At 40.6% G+C, this 18,532-nt stretch overlaps 1 protein-coding gene across 1 annotated transcript; it reads right to left on the bottom strand.

The window, feature by feature from the left end:
* Positions 1-390: 390 nt before the first annotated feature.
* On the bottom strand, positions 391-18,246 carry cabp4 (calcium binding protein 4; the record flags this gene model as incomplete). Its single annotated transcript, XM_079278895.1, has 8 exons — positions 391-419; positions 2,605-2,752; positions 4,388-4,497; positions 8,628-8,771; positions 9,104-9,134; positions 17,040-17,172; positions 17,551-17,652; positions 18,191-18,246. 8 exons carry the CDS (start codon positions 18,244-18,246, stop codon positions 391-393), a joined length of 753 nt encoding a protein of 250 aa, XP_079135021.1.
* Positions 18,247-18,532: the final 286 nt, after the last annotated feature.

The raw sequence follows: 18,532 nt of genomic DNA, 5'->3' as shown, positions 1-18,532 counted from the left end.
TATGAGCAAATAAGTTGAAATATAATTTATATATAACGCAGTTCATGAGCCTGAAGTTAATATGTAATCAGTGGGTAAAGAACATTAATCTAGCTTCACTCTGGAGATCTGAAGAGTCTGTACACGTTCTAACCACCGGGGGGCGATAATGTAGCACTACTGTTACATACATTTAAGTGTTTCATAACTCACCCTTTACCCTCTGTACTCACTAAAACTCAACTTTTACCATGAAAATATGAACACATCTCTTTGACTCCATTGTGTGTGTTTTGTTTCAACAATCAGACATCACAAATACATACTGTCACAGAAAACAGAATTACAACAGCAGAAAGAAGAAAGTACTCACATCCAAGCGTTGTATGCTCCATCTTCTTCCATCAGACGTCATCGTGCAGAAAGCATCATCACAAACTCTGCAGACGGAGACAGAGACAGCAGCAGATCCACCGATGAGGACTAATGACACTCTAATATTATAAAGGGACAGCATGGGATGCAGCCACATCATTTCCAGCCCGTCAACTGGAAACTAACACAGCTCATGGTGTGATGTAATGTTTCTATGATCACCAAGTAAATGAAATGTCAGCGTGATATGTCAAAGAAAACCATAGCAGTAAGGATACAGGAGCATTTCAGTTGAAAATTGAAATTTGTCAGTTTTAGGGGTCCAGTTGGAGTAAAATAGAGCACGTTGTTAATCAGTTTGATTAACACTTGATTCAGCTCGCAGTGGCCATGATTGAAGATGCACTTGTCAATCAAGACAGCCATTGATGTGTCCCTGTCAATGAAACCCAGCTGCAGATAGCTTGAGGCACGTTTCACCAAATCAATCCAGTCAACCATGTCTTCCATTTCCCAATGTCCTCCTGAAAAGCTTTGCCCCGAAAGGCTTCTGACTGTATAGGCGTCAATCTATCGACTGACTGAGCAGTAAAGCTTAATTCCGGATTAGGACACTAACATTATCTCTTGAGATACTCCTCCAAACATTTTATTTCAAAAGAAGTAAATCGAGCGGAACAGCAGCTCCTATAGTCGTCCAAACACCTGAGTTTGACCTTCCGCCTGTGTAGTGAGAGCGAGCGGCTAACTGATCATATTGAGGAGCACCTGCTCACTGATCCCTTCTGGGACTGACGCACCTATTTATATGTTCCAGATAACTGTAATTGATTGGATTGCTGAGACAAGACAAACAGGATCACACCTCTAAGCCCTTTGTGTGCTGCAGGCCATAATCACACACACACACACACACACGTGTGTGCGGTGATGATGGCGCCTGCACGTGTGCACATAGACGTGTAAGTGTGCGTTCATGTGTGTGTGATTGTATCCCACTGTATTGTTTATTAGCTTGCAAGGTAAAATATGGTGATGACATTTCTGCAAAGTCCTTGAGCTGGTGTGACATGTGACAGGTGTCCAGGCATGTGTATTGATTGGCTTAATGCACTCCTAATTAAATCGGATGGGCAATTCCAGCTAACGCACCTTGACTTAACCAACCCTTCTTTCCCATCTCAAACGTTTCCCTCCTCATTTCTCATAGATTTTCTCCTTCTGTCCTCTTCATCCTCAACCCATTCCAATCAGATTCATTGACCCGTCTGCTTTGCCCTCCTCAGTTCGCTCTTCAGATCCCGTAGAACAGCAGTTACCATAATTTTTCATCTGATAAATTGGGTGTTTCAGTACTTCAGTATGCTATTAATATAACAAAAGATATTAGCAGAAAGTTGGATGTTAAAATCATTAATCCATTACTTTTAGCAAACTATTTTAACAGTTTTTTCCCCATACTTATAGCTACCTATTTCATCTTCTCCATTACTTTCATCATTTTATCCATTACCATTAATTTTCTATTTAAACTATTTATTGATGAGCCTTCTTTATACTTTGACTTATCTGCTTGCTTCTTATTTGCATGCTGACTCAGGTCGCTTGCTGTTTCATTTAAAGTCACAATAAGTAAAAAGCCAACCCCAGATTCACTCTTGTTTTGGAACAAGCTTTGTCCGCCTTTAGCTTCACCTTACTATATTTGTGTGTTTTTTATCACTGTGTCCACCATTGCTCCTGGATGCTTGTTTACGATCTGGCACCTGTTTGCTACGTTTTTATAGAGGCTGACGTCCAGAAAAGCCCTCAGCTCCGCAAAATAATAAAATACAGGCAGAGATCTGAGTCTCTGCGGATATAGACACTTGTGGTGTGTCATAAGTGATGATGAAGAGAAATCATTTTTGAATAAGTTTTTGAGAAAAATCCTACTCATTGTGCCTTTAAATTTCCTCCGCATCACACCAATTTATGATCCTATTTAGTTTTTTATTTTCCTGCTTAACAGAAATATCAAATCATGATTTCCTTTTTTTTGTTCTGTTCGTTGAATATCGGAATAACTTCATCTTTGAAACTACCCTCTGGCAACTGCAGAAGTATCCCCTGGGGTTCACGTACCCCCTGATTGGGAATCACTACGGTACACCACCCCTGTGTCAGTGTTTTATCTTTGTGCTGTATTCAATGTTGTAATGTCCACTCCTCTCCAACACCCCCCCCCCCCCCAAATCCCCAACCGCTCACCATCAAAGTCAATGATGCCATCTTTGTTGAGGTCAATGTCGCTGAGGATCTCCTCCAGCTCACCTTTCTTCAGCTTCTCCCCCAGGAGGGTCTTCATGCCCTCCTTCAGCTCATTGAGCGTGATCTTTCCATCACCATCACAGTCAAACTGTAACGTGTGCGGTTAGTGGAGAGCATTGAGGTGGGGACATGGACACGGAGAGACAAACGGATCACAGATGAAGAGGATGACAAATGACAGAAGAAATAAGGAAGAACTGAACACATATTACAAGTCTCTGTTGCTGATGTGGAGGGTGGAGATTGATTATGAATTGAGGTGGAGAAAGAAAGACGGAAATAGAGGGAGAGAAAGTTATCAAGAGACAAACAAAGAGATTCGGAGATGATGCAAAAAAGAGTTTTACATTGACAGTGTATATTAACAACATGGCTGCACGAGGTCCTTGGAAGTCTGAAAACAGCTTGAGTGGCAGATGGGGCGATGCTGACTCATGAGGTGTTAGTCGAGTGTTAGTGTTAGTCCTGAAGTGAGACAGACTTTTTATGTGAATATGAGGACTGAGTTTGGATGAAGTGAAAATGTATTCTCATTTGTCACAGAGTAAACTAAGCTCTGCAGTTATGGAAGTTTCTGTGCAGAAGTGGTGGTTTGGAGCTAATTCAACAGCCCCACAAATGGATTTGAAGGTCAGAACATGTGAATTCCTAGTTAGGACCTTGACGATGACGCACATGTGATAAATAAACTCCAGATTCAATGGCAGATGATAAAGTCACCTTGCATTCTCAAAAGAGAGGACACATTTTAAAAGCTTGCATGCAGAGGAATAATGGTGTCTTAGTGTCTCTCGTACTGGCTTTGATAAAAGCTTGATCACGCAAGTAGCCCAACTGGTTCAGGAAGAGGTTGTTTGGTTGAGACAGAAGTATTCTTACAAATCTCATGATCAGTATAAGGGTGGATTATTTGATTGACACAATTTACTTTCGAGCCCCGAACAGCTTTTTACAATGTGAGGTGTACAATGCTGTGTTTCTATATTTCCATATTGAAAGCACTTTTTCATTTTTCAAACATTGTTTTGCCATCACTTCATTGGCAACAATAACTTTGCTGAGTCAGCTGATGCCCAAATTCTCCCCTTGCTTTTAGCAGCCAAAATAGGCAAACTAAATGCCTGGAGCTACATAGATAAATGAATCCTTGTAGCACATTCGTTTTCAGTTATAATCATGAAGCGCACATTGTCAGTGTTGTCTGTTTTGCTGTAACCATTAAAAACCTATCCTGCAGTAATGTGTTCAGTGGAGGAAGTCAGGTGTGAAAAGCTATGCCTACAAATAATGTGATCGCCTCGTTTGTTCTGCTTGGTTGCTTGGAATACGTCACACCAGGGCTTGCCTTTGGGTCACCATCAATTTAGCTCTTGCCTGCCTCTGTATTGACGTCAAAGAGAGCAACTCAATACATATTTCCTCCAGACCAATGAAGCACAAATTAACATGTGAGTGTAGAATATATATATGGTGGCACTTGTGATGGCAGGGACTGTCCTTCATAAACAATTCATCAATCTGAATATTTTCCTTTACCCTTTCCCCTTAAACCTGCCTCTGCATTCATAACCAACTAGCCCTCTTCTCACAGACTGGTTGACAAGTAAGAGCCTTACACTCTCTAAGGAAAGGTCCTGTTGCACACTTCTGGGTACTGTCACAATACCAGGCCCTTTGCACGTGCTTGAAGTCACTCTAGAGTTCCTTGCCGGAGACCTCTTACCTGTTTGAAAGCACAGCGGAGCTCCTTCAGCCCGACCATATGAGCCGTCTCAGCCAGCATCCTCGGCCCCATTAACTCGCAGAAATCATCAAAGTCTACATGACCACCCCCTGCAGAATGGCAGAGGACACACACATCGATGTTGACACACACACACATGCACAGGTCGACTACCAAGTAAGAACTTCTTTGCCTCGCTGAAGTGTGTCTCTGTCAGACATATGAATTTATGTATTAAGCATTAAGGTGTCAGACGATATTGGCAGATGCAGTAAGTCCAATTATCTGCCTAGTAACAGCGGTGGAAGAAGTTTTCAAATATTCTACCCGCATTCATTTATTTGGCACAACACAATTCATCACCTTGCAAAGTCATTGTGGTGAACATGTTAGCAAACAGTTGCTCATTTACTCTGCTTTGGTCTCCACCAACTCCTGGTAGAGCTGAGGAGGGGGGGGGGGGCTGCAGTGTTGTTAATAACTCTGTCTTTGGGTTCATCACTCAGGGCCCCCGATTCAAATTAGGCTACATACCATAATTTGATAAATTGTTAATATAGAAATATGGATTAGAGACGTTTTAAGTCAAAGAAGCAACAACACAATTCAGCGATTCAGTTCAGAAAAGTATTAGGTGCAAAATGAACTTTAGTATCATATTATGTTGAATGTATGTTATACATATATATGTTGTCTGCTGGCTATCGATAAACTGAGAGAAAGACCACGTCAATAATTAGTGTCGGTTAAAGGCAGGTTACAGTTGTTTTTTTAAGTACATTATCTCCGTCTCAAATATAGTGAATCGAAATATTATCAGTAAAAAACACTAATACAAGTACTGTACCTCACTATACTTAAATGCAGTAATTAGGTAAAAGCAGTACAAATGCACCTGGCCTTTATTGACTTAATACCACGCTTCTGTTTTGAAAGTGTATTAATAAATGTCCTCAGTGCATGGAGGCGTTGACAATACATTCATCGGCTCATTATGTTTCCATCCACCCAGTTACAAACACTTTTGTTCTGTTTGATCCCCGTGGTAATTATCAACACAGACTGATACAATGGAAAGATTCATGTTATTAGTTTGACAAAAGAAAAGCTTATTTGATTGCGTAGACCAATAGACTCGGTCTGTTTTCACTGTCTGAGCCTTTAGTGAAAGAATCTACTCCAATAAAGCCATGCGGTCGTTTTGTGGTTAAAGAAATGAATCAGTGCTCAGAGTGTGAGGACGGTTGAGGATTAAAATCCAACTATGCCAAACTCTACTTGCTGAAGGATCCTAAAATAAAAGACCATTCATAATGATCTTTGATTATTCTATGATTTTTGAGACAGCAAAGGATTTTCATACTTGCCTCAAGTACATTTTTTTTGTCTGACTAGCTTTACCCTTGTGGAGCAGCAGTCTCTTGGGGATTTCCTGACATCTCCTTGAGGAATTGTGCCTTAAGTGGGTCAGTTTATAATCATGGAGTGGAAAAATTCCCCCAAAGGTCGTAGGAGTTTGTGATTCATTTTTAATAGTGCAACACTAGTTATATAAGAAAGACTGAATTTCATGGTATTAATGCCTCTGTCGGGATTATGCTTCAGAGATTAAGCTAGGGATGTCTGAAGCTCATTCTACCTCATGGGTCAAATTAAGGCATCAATGAACAGATGAATAATTCATATTACACAGTATACACAGCAGAACATATCAAATGCAGTCACCACCACCACTAAAGCCTTGATGTTAACAGTGTCCCTTTCAGGAAGAGCTATAAAATGCGTTTTTACACAGTATAATCATATATTATCATATATTGTGTCATTATCAAGTGGGGAAGTGGCAATGAAAGATAATTTTATACAGATTTTAACAGTATGTATTTGGTATTTTTGTGATTCTTGACAAAAATGTAAAATATGACTCTGTAACCTTTTTTTGCAATGGTGCACATCAGATGGGACCATTTACTGGGCATTAATGTGAGGTTAATGCAGCAGTGGCTCCTTCAATTTTGAAGATCCTTGCTGTTGTTATTCTAACCACCTGATCAGGATCAAATCAGTTACACCTGGGACACCAGGTGTAGCCAATTAACTAGCTGGTAGGACAAAAGCCAGCTGCACTCTAGACACTGAGAATTACAGCCTTACTCTAGCCAATGTGATGCAAATGTTTTGTGGTCAATATTTTTGCATTATGGTGTTATTATCCTCGGGGGTCAACGCTACTTCCTTTTTTTCGTGTAAATTGATCCTGCACTCTGTTTGGTCAATCGATCAACAGGCTATTGTGCAGACCAAGACGCGTGTTCACGTAGATAAGGAGACTTTTGCAGGAAAGCTATTGTGGCTCTTGTGTTGTGTAGCAGGCAGCTGTCAGTTTTGGTTGCAGAGCAGATCTGTACACAGCAGCAGGCAGATACATGGAATTAAATTACATTTCCTGTAATTCCAGTTGAACTTTTAGAGCAGGCTGTAAAAGCGTTTCACTGTTTTCTTTGGTTAAAAGTGTCAAGTCTTTTTCACCTGTAACCACGCACAACAATGATGTCATTGTGTTACAGGATGATGGTAAATGCTAAAACGTGATGGTGCAGAAATAGACAGTCCTTAGTGAATACACTTAGTGATGTCAGTTAAACAACAATGTATATCTGTAAAGTTTGCAAACTAGAATTAACATCAACAACTTAGTTACTGCAAGAACTTTAATGTTGTGTCAATTTTGGTGGCCCCTCTGGACGAAAGTGGTATTGTTTAAAAGCACTAGTGTGTTTTTTTCAATCGCAGTAGACTGCTCTGTCTATTCGGAGTAAATTACTGTACTTCTCACTTGATTTATTAATTAAGTAAACATTAGTTTATGGTTTAATTTACTAGTTCCAAGTCTTCTTCCATACAGCATGATGTCCATTCATTATATTATGGTCTCATTTAGAGTAAAATAGATGCTAAATCAGGGGTAAACTTTAGGGCGTGGCTACCTCGTGATTGGTCCGTACAACCTGTGCAACAACGTTGTCCTGTGCACATGGAATATGTTTGTCTTCAGTGTTTTTTTGGCGAGAAAGGGTTAATTTCAACTCTACCCATGATTTTCCCAAACAGAGTACCGGTAGTTTGTTGCCGAGATTCCTGGGAGAAAGACCTGAAGGCAAACTTTTTCCAGGTCACAATGTTGGGTCTGGCTGTTGTCTGTGTTTTCTACTTAGAGCCTTAATTCTTTAACAGTGTTTTCAGTTCCTGAGAGTTAATTGTAAAAGTTTTGGTCGTCTAAAAAATATCTGATTCAGCGTTTGGTTGTTTAGCTCCACCCTCTCGTGTCACATCTGGTTGCAGAAAACAAGATGGCGACGGCAGACATTCCAAATTCGAGGCTTCAAAACTGTAGTCCACAAACCAATGGGTGACGTCAATGTGAGGACGTCCACTTTTTACATACAGTCTATTTCCTTAGGCCTACCAGGCGAAGTAAGGGAAGGGTGAACGATTGTATATGAATCCAACTTATGTTTTGGAAGAGAATCTGTCCGATTTCATACAAACGTTTAAAAAATAGTTCTGATGCAGTGTATGTTTTTCACTGGCATCATTTGTGTAAATGCAGCTGGATTCCTGCACACATGACTCTAAATAAGGATATTTCAATCATCACACCTGTAGTGTGTCTAAGTCCTGCGTGTCCATTGAAGGTTTGTGTAGCGTCTCTTGGCAGACGCTCGTAGTTCAGGCTTTGATCTGACACGAGGTATGTTACAGGAACTGGTTCTCCAGGCTTATGGCAAAAATGAATGCAGTGATCATTCACCTTACACTTTAAAGTTTAAACACACACCACACACAAATCTATCCTGGCTCATTCAGTAAAGACAGCAAAGACAAACACACTCATTAAGAGCAGGGAGAGGAAAGTCAGATCTCGAGGAAAGTCAGATCTCGACCAAACGCACACCTCTCCACACAGACTCCCCTGCACCTGCTGTGTGAGGGCCATTAATCAGTCTGCTGAAATGTCACGAATGTCCCCAAGTTTGAAGAAAAACATCAGTTCCTCACAGACACGTAGGAAAGACTGTGCACGTATGCATGCACACGCGTTTGTGCAACAGACACATCACTCAGGCGTCCACACCTACTCACTTCAGAGAGACCCATCCGTCATGCACACATGCTTTAACCAATCAGGAGGAAATGAAAGCCAAACGCACACGGACACAACCCGACAATGTGTACACACATTTCATCTTGATTTGCTGGATGATCTCTATGATCTCCATCTCCGTAGGCATGCAGCCCATGGTCCTCATGCAGTCTGCGATGTCTTTGTAATGGATGAAGCCATCCGCATCGTAGTCAAATTCCTTAAAGGCCTCCTGGAGCTCTGACAGACAGACAAACAAATTAGAGCAATTGCAACAAACTGTAAAGTAGGGTGAAATATTTCTCCCCAGACAGATATAGTTACATCTGTCTGTTTTAACTTAACTTAGCTGTAAGTTGTTGACTCCAGCAGCAGCTTCAACTAAAGTTATGTTGTGTTTTATTTTAATTGGTTTTGTAGCTCTGAGTCATTGGCAAAAATGTCAGTCTGAGAAACCTTCAATCTCTTTCGTGACTCACGAAGAGGAGCAAAGAAAATCTATGCGATTTGATGAAGCTGTGCATTGACTATTCATTTATCCTGTGTTTGCATCATGTTTAGCAACATCTTACCATCTAACTCCTCCGGCATCAGCTCTCTCTCCTGTGGGGCAGAGAAGAAGAAAAAAAAGACTGCATCAGAGGACGGGACGTAAAATCAGGGTGGCTTTGAAACAGCTAATTCTCCTGAGAAGTATCCCAGTGATTATCTGTTTTTGACAACCAAATTAGAAGAACATGCATGTCATGTCAACACTGCTGCATGCTGACAGTAAAGTCTAATGGGATTTCACCCTGCGACATGTCTTTCTAAATTGCGAAATGACACAATACCACCGCACACTCCTATGTGCATGCGCTCACACACTCGCTATATCTGCAGCATCCCGAGGGACATGCAGCATAAGCTCATGTCTGTGTGCACACAATACACACCCACGCACAAGACTATGAGTTGCACAAACCTCTCACTGTCGCAAAGAAACGGATACACACACACTTGCCTATACAGACACCAGACGTATCATTTGCATGAAGCCTCGTGTGTGAATCATTGACTATTCTATGCCTTGTTTTGACATTTGCTGAGGGTGATCTCACCTTCTCTTTCTCCTTCTCTCCCCTTTTTTATGGGTTTTCAGGGAATGTGGGAATTAGCAAAATGTCCACATAGATAGCATTAAGGGAAATGATCGCCATAAAATGTAGTGTGTTTAGTGCTTTAAATAGCAATATGTTCCAGTGGTTGTAGACAGACTATTTATAAATGCACTTTAGAATTTAATAACCTAAGTTGCAATACTGTATCCATGCATATCCTCAGGCAAGAAATACTCTCGGGATTTTACTTTTAGAAAGATATGATGGCCATAAATGTGCTGATACATTAGTTTCTGTGAAGGCCGCTGTATACCATCGCATAGCAGGGCGAGAATGACAAACTCTGATTCACAGCAAAACTCAGATGGCTAAGGTCCGAAAAAGGAGATGGTTAGAAGTGATGGACAGGGAAGTACAGGTTTAGACAGGCGGCGAGAAATGGTAAGTGACAGCACTCTGAGCAACTCTAAGCGTTCACAGTTAATGACTCTACTTCTGTCTTTGCCCCCTCCAGACAGAACAACTATGTCTAAAGTCTTGGTTGTACTCCCAAACCGACACATCGACAGCTGCGGCAGTAGTTCACTTATACTGTCCGCTTGGTGGACGTATTCCAAGCATGTGCAGCAGATAGATAGTAGCTACAAAATTTACGTCATGCTGGTGGAAAGTATAAATCAGGCTTTAGCCTCCCCACTCACACGGAGTGGAGCAGAAGAGAGACGGGGGAAGTGAACGCCAGTACAAGTTCCAAACAGGCTCTGCAGTGAATAGTATCTATCATTTGTGGAATTAGATTCCAGTGGTGGCTGCCAAGAATTGTTTCCGACTTGTAAAATCCTATAACTCCATAGTGTTGTAAAATCCAAAAGTAAAAAAAATATATAATGAAAAAAGACAGTTTTTTGACAAATGTTTTTGTCTGGTAAATATTATGCATAAATCAATATTTGTTGTCATTTATCCTGTGAGAAACAACTTATTATTGTTTTCACTTGCGAGTTGTATTCAGTGATGATAATACTTAGCTCTCTTATTGCGATTAATCACTTTTTCAATTTGAGGATATTGTTTATGGAATAATCTTTTTTATGAGGGTTATGAATTTATAAAATAGGACAGATATTCAAAGCTTGATTTGAAAACGGTAATAGAAGCTTTGAATAAGACGAAAAGTCAGTCCGTACAGCTCTGAAACTTTATCTCTGTACACTGCATGTTACAGTTATACTTCGTACTAGGAACCGTTGCACATTCTTTAGACAATTTTGCACATTAAAACTGCCATTTGTAAAAACTGCACAGCTTAATTCAGATACATTGTACATCTCTTTAAATATTTTCATTGTCATTTTCTTCTATATGTTTATTTTCCTTTATGTTCGGCACCAAAACACCAAAGCAGATTCCTTGTATGTAAAAACTTACTTGGCAATAAACCTGATTCAGATTTGATCAATAACTCATCACACGCATCATTACTTGAAACAATGTTCCGATTAGCGCATTTGTAAACATGAACAGACTGAAATGAACATAATGTAAAACTTCTTGAAATTACATTCATCATCGAATCATGTAATAAAAAGGCTTGTGCCAACAGCATCTGGAGCCTGCTAACAATCTGCAACTCTTCTACTGAAGCATCAACACATCCACAGGGAAAGCAAGACCCATCCAAACTCACTCATCTTCCTATAGAGCAACCCAGCTTGACATATATATGGTTGCGCACAAAGACGGCGCAAGCCTGAGGATATCTTTAAGTTCAAAGAAACAAGACTGACACACGAGCTTATGAAAGCTCTGATTATTGCGAGTATAAATTAGCTGTGGGCTTATTTTTCCTCCTTTTTCATTCAGTGAGGAAAAATATTGAGACTGAACAGAACTGAGAACAGGACACACTATTAGATGTATTCATCCATATACGACACTGTCATCTTTAACCTTTGATCATAGTCGATGCTAATGCTCACCTTACTTCTATGCTTTTGTATTTTTACATAGGACCTTTCCCTTATTTGAGATCATTTTTTAGGGCTTTGTTTTGCCTTTTTATTCGAGCAGCTGGTGAATGACATAAGAGAGGGGATGAAACACAACAAAGGGTCTGAGTCGCGCTAGAGGTTGTACCTGGATCTTTGCTTTCAATCAAATGTCCATTTCTATTACTGTATGCAATTTTTATAAAAGAAACGGATTTTTCAAACTTCAACTCTTTTTTTCTTTTCTTTTAGTGCTAAAAATGTGAGTAATATGAAGGCTAGAGAAGAAGTGGAACTGAAATGCAAAGAAAAGTTCAATATTTTCCTCCTAATACATGTTGGCACTCAGGATGGCTAATACATAAATCATACAAGGTCATCCTGCACAATGGCTTGAGGAAAAGAAGAGGCTCCCGGAGTTTATCTGGAAGCTGCTCCGCATGGCAGCCGTTCAAATGATTATTCACTGTATAGTCTACAGAGCTGGAACGCAAGTGTGATGCCAAGAGTTACCTCACTAGACGTGTACTCTGCCTCAATTTTATAGAAGTTTATATAACCTCTTATTTTTAATTTTTTCTTACGCTGCAGCATAAAAAAAGCCCCGCATTGCCCAGAGTTCAACAGTGCTGTTTACCCTGCACGGGATCATTCCGCCTTCAAGATGGCAAGGTCAACACATTAATTGGATTTTTGTTTTTCATCCAGAAAGGATGAGACAGCATGCAACGCAGACTCTCCATTCATCCATCAGAACGATCCCATTAACAGTTCATTTCATTCTGTCTGCCTTCACATGGTCCATCGAGCAGCCTGCTGCTTTGCAAGCGTGACGCATGGACACGTATAAGTGGTATGTGACAAACGCGTGGTCACCACACTTAAACATGCAGTCACAGTGCGTACATATGACGCTCTTTGATGGCTCTGACCTGTAAATGCATCGATTGTTTTTCTTCAGCGATTTGGCTCCCCGGGCCCCCTCTTCAGTTGGGTCTAATGAGGGCTGACAGGGAACCTTGCTGGGGGGGTTATTAATACTTGTGTTGAGGCATGGATTAGGACTGCTGAGGGATGGATGGTCTCCCTGCCTCAGTGTCAGGGCAGCAGCCCAAACCGTGTGTCCTGTGGATACGATGCAGACCTTTCTACCTGGCTACTAAATTCAAACCGGGGACTTTCACAGTAAAACCAATGGATTCCACAGTAGCCCAAGGTCACTGGGAAACGGTGTCCATAAATTGCTCTAAAACAATGAGAATGTCCCATTTTTTATTCGGAAATCTAGTTAAAAATATAATTAAAACATTCAAAAGCTCATAACTCCCTTTGGCGTGGATTTATTTTATCTTGTTGTGTTATCTTTTACAGTAAATTCCTCTCCTGTGATGAAGGTATTTATGGAAAAGCCTTTGGCTCTCCTTTGATATATGGTCCCATATGGTTCCACGATTAAAAGGATCGGAATATCATCCGATATAATAATAACGAGAATAGTAATATCCCCTTTTTTATGGAATAAGTACTTTAAACATGTACGTTGGGACAGCAAGTTATTCCTTCTGCCGACCGATTCCCACACATTATATTTGATAAAAAGCGGATTGATCGTGCCTGTATGAATGTATAAACAGTGTTTTATATTTTTACAAAGAGTCTTTGTCAAGTCTACCAACTACTCCACATCTATATTGTTGCCAAGGCAACATTTACTTTGTATCATCTATTTTCCTGAGCTGAACCCGTCTCTCAGAAATTACATTTATATGCAATTCATTTGCAGAAGCAAATATATCTTGTATGACCCTGCTAGCCGGTTTTATGCACGCAATTATGTTTTGTTCCCACAACGTAATTGGGGAATCAATTCAGTTCTATATCAATCTAATTTCTCGGATATAGAGTTGTAATGAAACATAGCATTAGATCTGGCATATTGTTCATGCATCCCAATCACTTTCTGATTAGTAACAATCATATTCATGCATGTCTCACTGTAACTCTGTCAATACAGTCATGCCAATCTGGAAACTACACCTGTTACTGTACGAGCAATAACATATTTGCGAGTAAAAAGCCAATACTTTAACAATACATCTGTGCATTGTCGAGAAGAGTTGAGCTCACAGAGCTGCCTCGGATACATGCATGCACATTCAAGGGAAAGTCAGGATATAAAAGCACAAAGTATATACTCAGAAATCAACAGTTAAAGTGTAATCAAAAAGATAAGGTTCATGATCATTATATAACAAAATGTTTAATCAATATGTAACGAATGTTTAATGCATAGAGTGATTTAACAAATGTAAAAACTGATTATAATAATGTTCTGTGTGACCGGAGCCGAGATGTGGGAAAAGTGTTTTGTCAGGATGAGTCAGCAGAAAGAGTGAAGTTAGGAACAGATGTTTTTGGGTGTGGATCGGAAAAGCAGACGTGGCAGCAAAAGACTGTTGCAAAAGATGAGTCATACAGGCATAATGTATATAATATAGAATAAGTCTGGACATGTCCAGAACCAAACGCCCACTCAAGTGGGTGGGGGAATGAGATCATGTGTTGGATAGGAGGGGGCAGAACAGACAGCCCAAATCATGGATAAAAGGAGACGCTTGTAAACTCCAAACTGGGATTTCTACACGAGAGCTGTCCAAGTGCTCTGAGGAGAAGATACGGACGATCGCAACTGAAGTATTGAGGACTTCGTCTCTGTTCACGGAAAGAAGACCGCTGTTCGTGGACAACAAGATTTAAAGGTGGAGATTTTCCTCTCCCCACTGCTCGCCTCTAACAACTGGACAACTGAGAAAACGCGGCAGCCCTAGAAAAACTTTGTACTGAGTTTTGAGGACTGTTGAGCGGACTCTGCTGCAGAGCAGGAGGACCGAGGGTCCGGCCGGACCTTCGCTCCTAACAACTCCAAAAGAACCTTTTCATCGCACCATTGAAGATCCAGCTCCAGCCGAGCCGTCTCGGCATCTAAAACTAATGAGTATAATCGAAGAAGAAAATTAAAGTAACGAATCAAGTGTAGTAACGTTTTATGTGAGCTATAGCTTAACCCTTGCAAACTAACAAAATATAACCTGCAATAAATATCTAATCTGCATTTAAAGTAAATTTCTCAAGTGCATTTATTTGCTCAAGTAGTAAAAGTTCCTCGTGGCAGTAAAAAGTTAAATCCATTGTATGTCTAACTGAGTTCTGTAAGGTTATCCTAGAGACCGAATCCACTTAACAATCCCTTACGGTTTTAGAAAGAAGAGATCCTAGCCGTTAAAACCTAACCTGGCATTTACCAAGAGCACGGATCCATAAGAGGGAAGCTGCCATAACCGACGCGACTGGTGGGAGCGCCCGGGGTCAGGACTGGTCTCTCAACCGAGCGCGCTCAGACCGGAGGAAGCAGGGTAGACGTCGGGAGTAACGGCAGTTAGCGGAGCCAGGCGAGTTCCCTCGCAAGAACACCAGCTCGACAATCTTTTAATAGAGAGCTGAGTCAGTAAGTAGCCCCGTATCGGGCCAGAAGTACCCCAGGATCTAACAGCATTAAGAACGGATATGTCAATGAAAGTAAAACCAAATTCAGTCAGCTCTGCACACAGTCTCATGCGCGGCCAGTCAAAAGCTTTTGTTTTTCTAAACGTCTCTGCTGGCTGAGACAAAGCAGCCAGGAGGACAGAGGACAGAAGGAATGACTGATACTGAAGGCTGTCCCTATTCTTCATTCTTTATAAACTTCACTCAGAAGTGTTGTTTATTTTATTTACATTTGTTTCTAGTGAGGTATGAATGACTTTATATATAAACTTTGTTGTTGTAAACATAACTGTTGCTGCTCTACAAACAATATTTTGATATATTTTAAATATACATTTTTTTAATGTTATACATCTTTTTAAAAGCAATTATTTAGTAATGTAGAAAAGCAGAGTATTGATAAGAGCAGCTCCAAGTTGTACTCAAATCCTAAAGATGTCTATCGCTACCTGAAGGCCACCGTAGTTCTCCAACACGCTTGGAAAGGCAGGGCTGAGCTTACAGCTGAGGGATATTTCGTTGGTTGCAATCTGCTACAAATCACGATGCCACTAAATCTTACACACTGGGCCTTTTAAATGATGACAACAGACTCAAAATCCGACCAGCGTGTGCCTGCAGTAATGTTTCAATCAAGTTTATTAGACCAGAAATATGCCAATTCTGATATGCTCACCCTCAAAGCACATCAAGTAGTGATGTTCAACCAACCAACCAGATGGTGTCAGCCCCCATGTACCATATATTTGTGAGTAGTCTAAATATATTGACATTTCAGGACAATGCTACTTTTTTATGAAAGAATAATAATAAATAATAACAATAATAATAAATGGTGCTCTCTATAAATCAACTAATGTTTTTAACAGAAATGGGAAAGGTGCCATTGAGCTGGATGATTTCATTGGCTCATTTCCAGTTGTAATTTTTCCCAAACATTCAGTGATGACCTGCAGCAATCTGGGATCAGTGTATCAGGCCTGAGCAGAGCCAATGCTTCACATGAACCAGCCAGGGCAATAATGGAAGCCAGCCCAGTTTCCAGGCAGTAAATCATCTGTGAAGTTGAATTACTGGAGTGACTTCTTGGTAAGAATGTTGTGTTGTTGTTGTTGTTGTTGTTTTTTATAGCATGAGGTAACACCCCTCAGTCCTGATCAGATTGTTTGATTGAATAGAGGTGAGTACTGATATTGTCTTTCCACAATCATTTGACTGATTTTTATATCAGCAATTGCTGGTTTGTTAACGGGGCCATTCATTTTTGGGTAGTTCACACTGCAAACATTTACAACAAGTGTTTATATTTTGAATCGATAGTTACCACTTAGAATCAGCTGAACAAATGGGTCCATTTGCCGACTCCATTCTGTGTAACTTTAAAGTCGATGTGTTTTTTCTCTCAGCTGTGCTGGCTCAGTCTATAAACCTCCGTGTTATCAACCTTTCTTCGCCGGTCTCTTCCAACAATCTCTAACATTCTCATGAAGGAAGGAGACACAAATGTACAAATGTCCTTTTAACAATAACATTGTACATTGTAAGTGATTTTTATTTTATTCTAGCTTTGGCAGTTTATGTTATTGACTGGCTCTGCCGTGTTTGTCTTGTTGACAGAGAGAGAGATGTGAAAAGTGGCATTATGAAATACTATAGTTGAGGCTAATTGGGGGGACAAATGTCATTGTGAGAAAGTGTTGATCAGATGAATGCTGATTCCTGACACATCTACCTGCTCCTAATGGTGTTTTATATAAAAACCAGAAGCTTGAAACTGCAACTGTCCTTTTTCTTTTGAGTAACCCAACCAGGAACCAAGAAGTGTGTCACGACTGTGACAACATGCATTTGAGTATGAGCTGTAATGTTGAACTGACCTGTCCAAAGAGTTTGTTGAGGTAGGAAATGTAGGCAGCGGCCACCGCTGAGCTGTTGCTGAGGCTCCTTTTGCTGTGCCCAAGTGCATCCTCCTCTCCAGAGCCCTTCCCCTTTGCCGAGGGCGACCTTGAGCTGTGGAGTGTGTATATACGAGCCAAGTGTTGAGAGCAGTCATCATCAAAGCCAGGCCTATAATTTCTTGTCCTAACTTACTTTAACAAACACACTTAAGTGCCTTTTGGGGTCATCTATTCCTTATAGCCTCCCTTGAAATAATTGCTCAGCTTGAGCAGAATTATTGAAAAACGTCAGCAGTCCAATCACCTGACATTAGCAGCTACGTCAGTCAGTAGAAAAGGATGGAAACGTTTCTTCGGAGGACAAGTTTCAAATTCTGAAGGCTATTTTTGCAGCGGATGTATCAATCGACGGTAATTGGGTGCACAAATCTACACAACCCAGTCTCCTTGTGCTAATCAATGTTGATTAGAAACAGAGAATAATAATAACCAGAATTTCCTGGAGAGGCTGAGCTGAATAGCCTTTCTTTTAAATCTCCGAGAAGCAGGCGATCTGACAGCAGCTGCACCCTTCCCTCCTCGTGGAGCAGTGCTAGGAGAGAAAGAAGCCTTAATCAATTCAAAGTGCACTAAACGTCTCGCAATTAATGTGAATACTTAAAAAAAAAAAAAAAGATTTCTCATCAGCAACAATAACAATGAACACTGAACTCTGTGGCTTGTATTATGGATGGACCCTGTTGTTGAGGAAATCCAGATGGATTCAGACTGCTGATAGACAGCAGCAGTAATGGGAGACAATTGTTTGCATTTTGGAAGTTTCATGAACTTTGTTACCCAGAAACTCTGTAAAAATGTAAAAGAATCTTTCCAAAGCAGGTGACACCTTCTCTCTCTATTTCTCTTTATGAACAGCTCACTCGTTACAGTGTTATTTACAAATGTGGGGATAGATCGCTTTATCTTTGAGCCCCAAATTGTGATTTAGACTGACATAATGTTTAAAATGAGAATCCTACCAAGTGCAGGATTAAAGCACACAGCCTCACCTATTGACTTGAATTAGATGGTTAATTTGACTTTATAAATGTATTCATTGCCTATTCCTTCATCAGTTAGATCTCACTGACCTGGCATCAGAGGGTGGTCTACTTTCGGGTCCTCCCTTTGCACTTTTCACTGACATCCTGGATGGAAAAAGATGAATGTGGAAAGGGATGTGAGTGTGGGGGAAAAGACAAGACATCTCCTCGTGGAGTACTGAAAACAGACGAACAAGAGCAGTTCCAACTCCCACTGGGTCGAACAAAACGTGCCATGACTGGGTAGTGATTGCCTGTCTGTAACGCTTTCGCGCAACGAGTGAGCATGTGATACTTGCTGATTGCAACACGCTTTGAGCATGTTAAGCTGTTGGTGTGGAGAAGGTAGGTATTTTCATGTCACACATGATTCACACGATTACGGTCTTG

The sequence above is a fragment of the Melanostigma gelatinosum genome (genome assembly GCF_949748355.1).
Source record: "Melanostigma gelatinosum genome assembly, chromosome: 11".
Taxonomy (NCBI): Eukaryota; Metazoa; Chordata; class Actinopteri; order Perciformes; family Zoarcidae; genus Melanostigma; species Melanostigma gelatinosum.
Note: the sequence above shows the minus strand (reverse complement) of the source record. Positions and strands in the feature narration are given on the sequence as shown.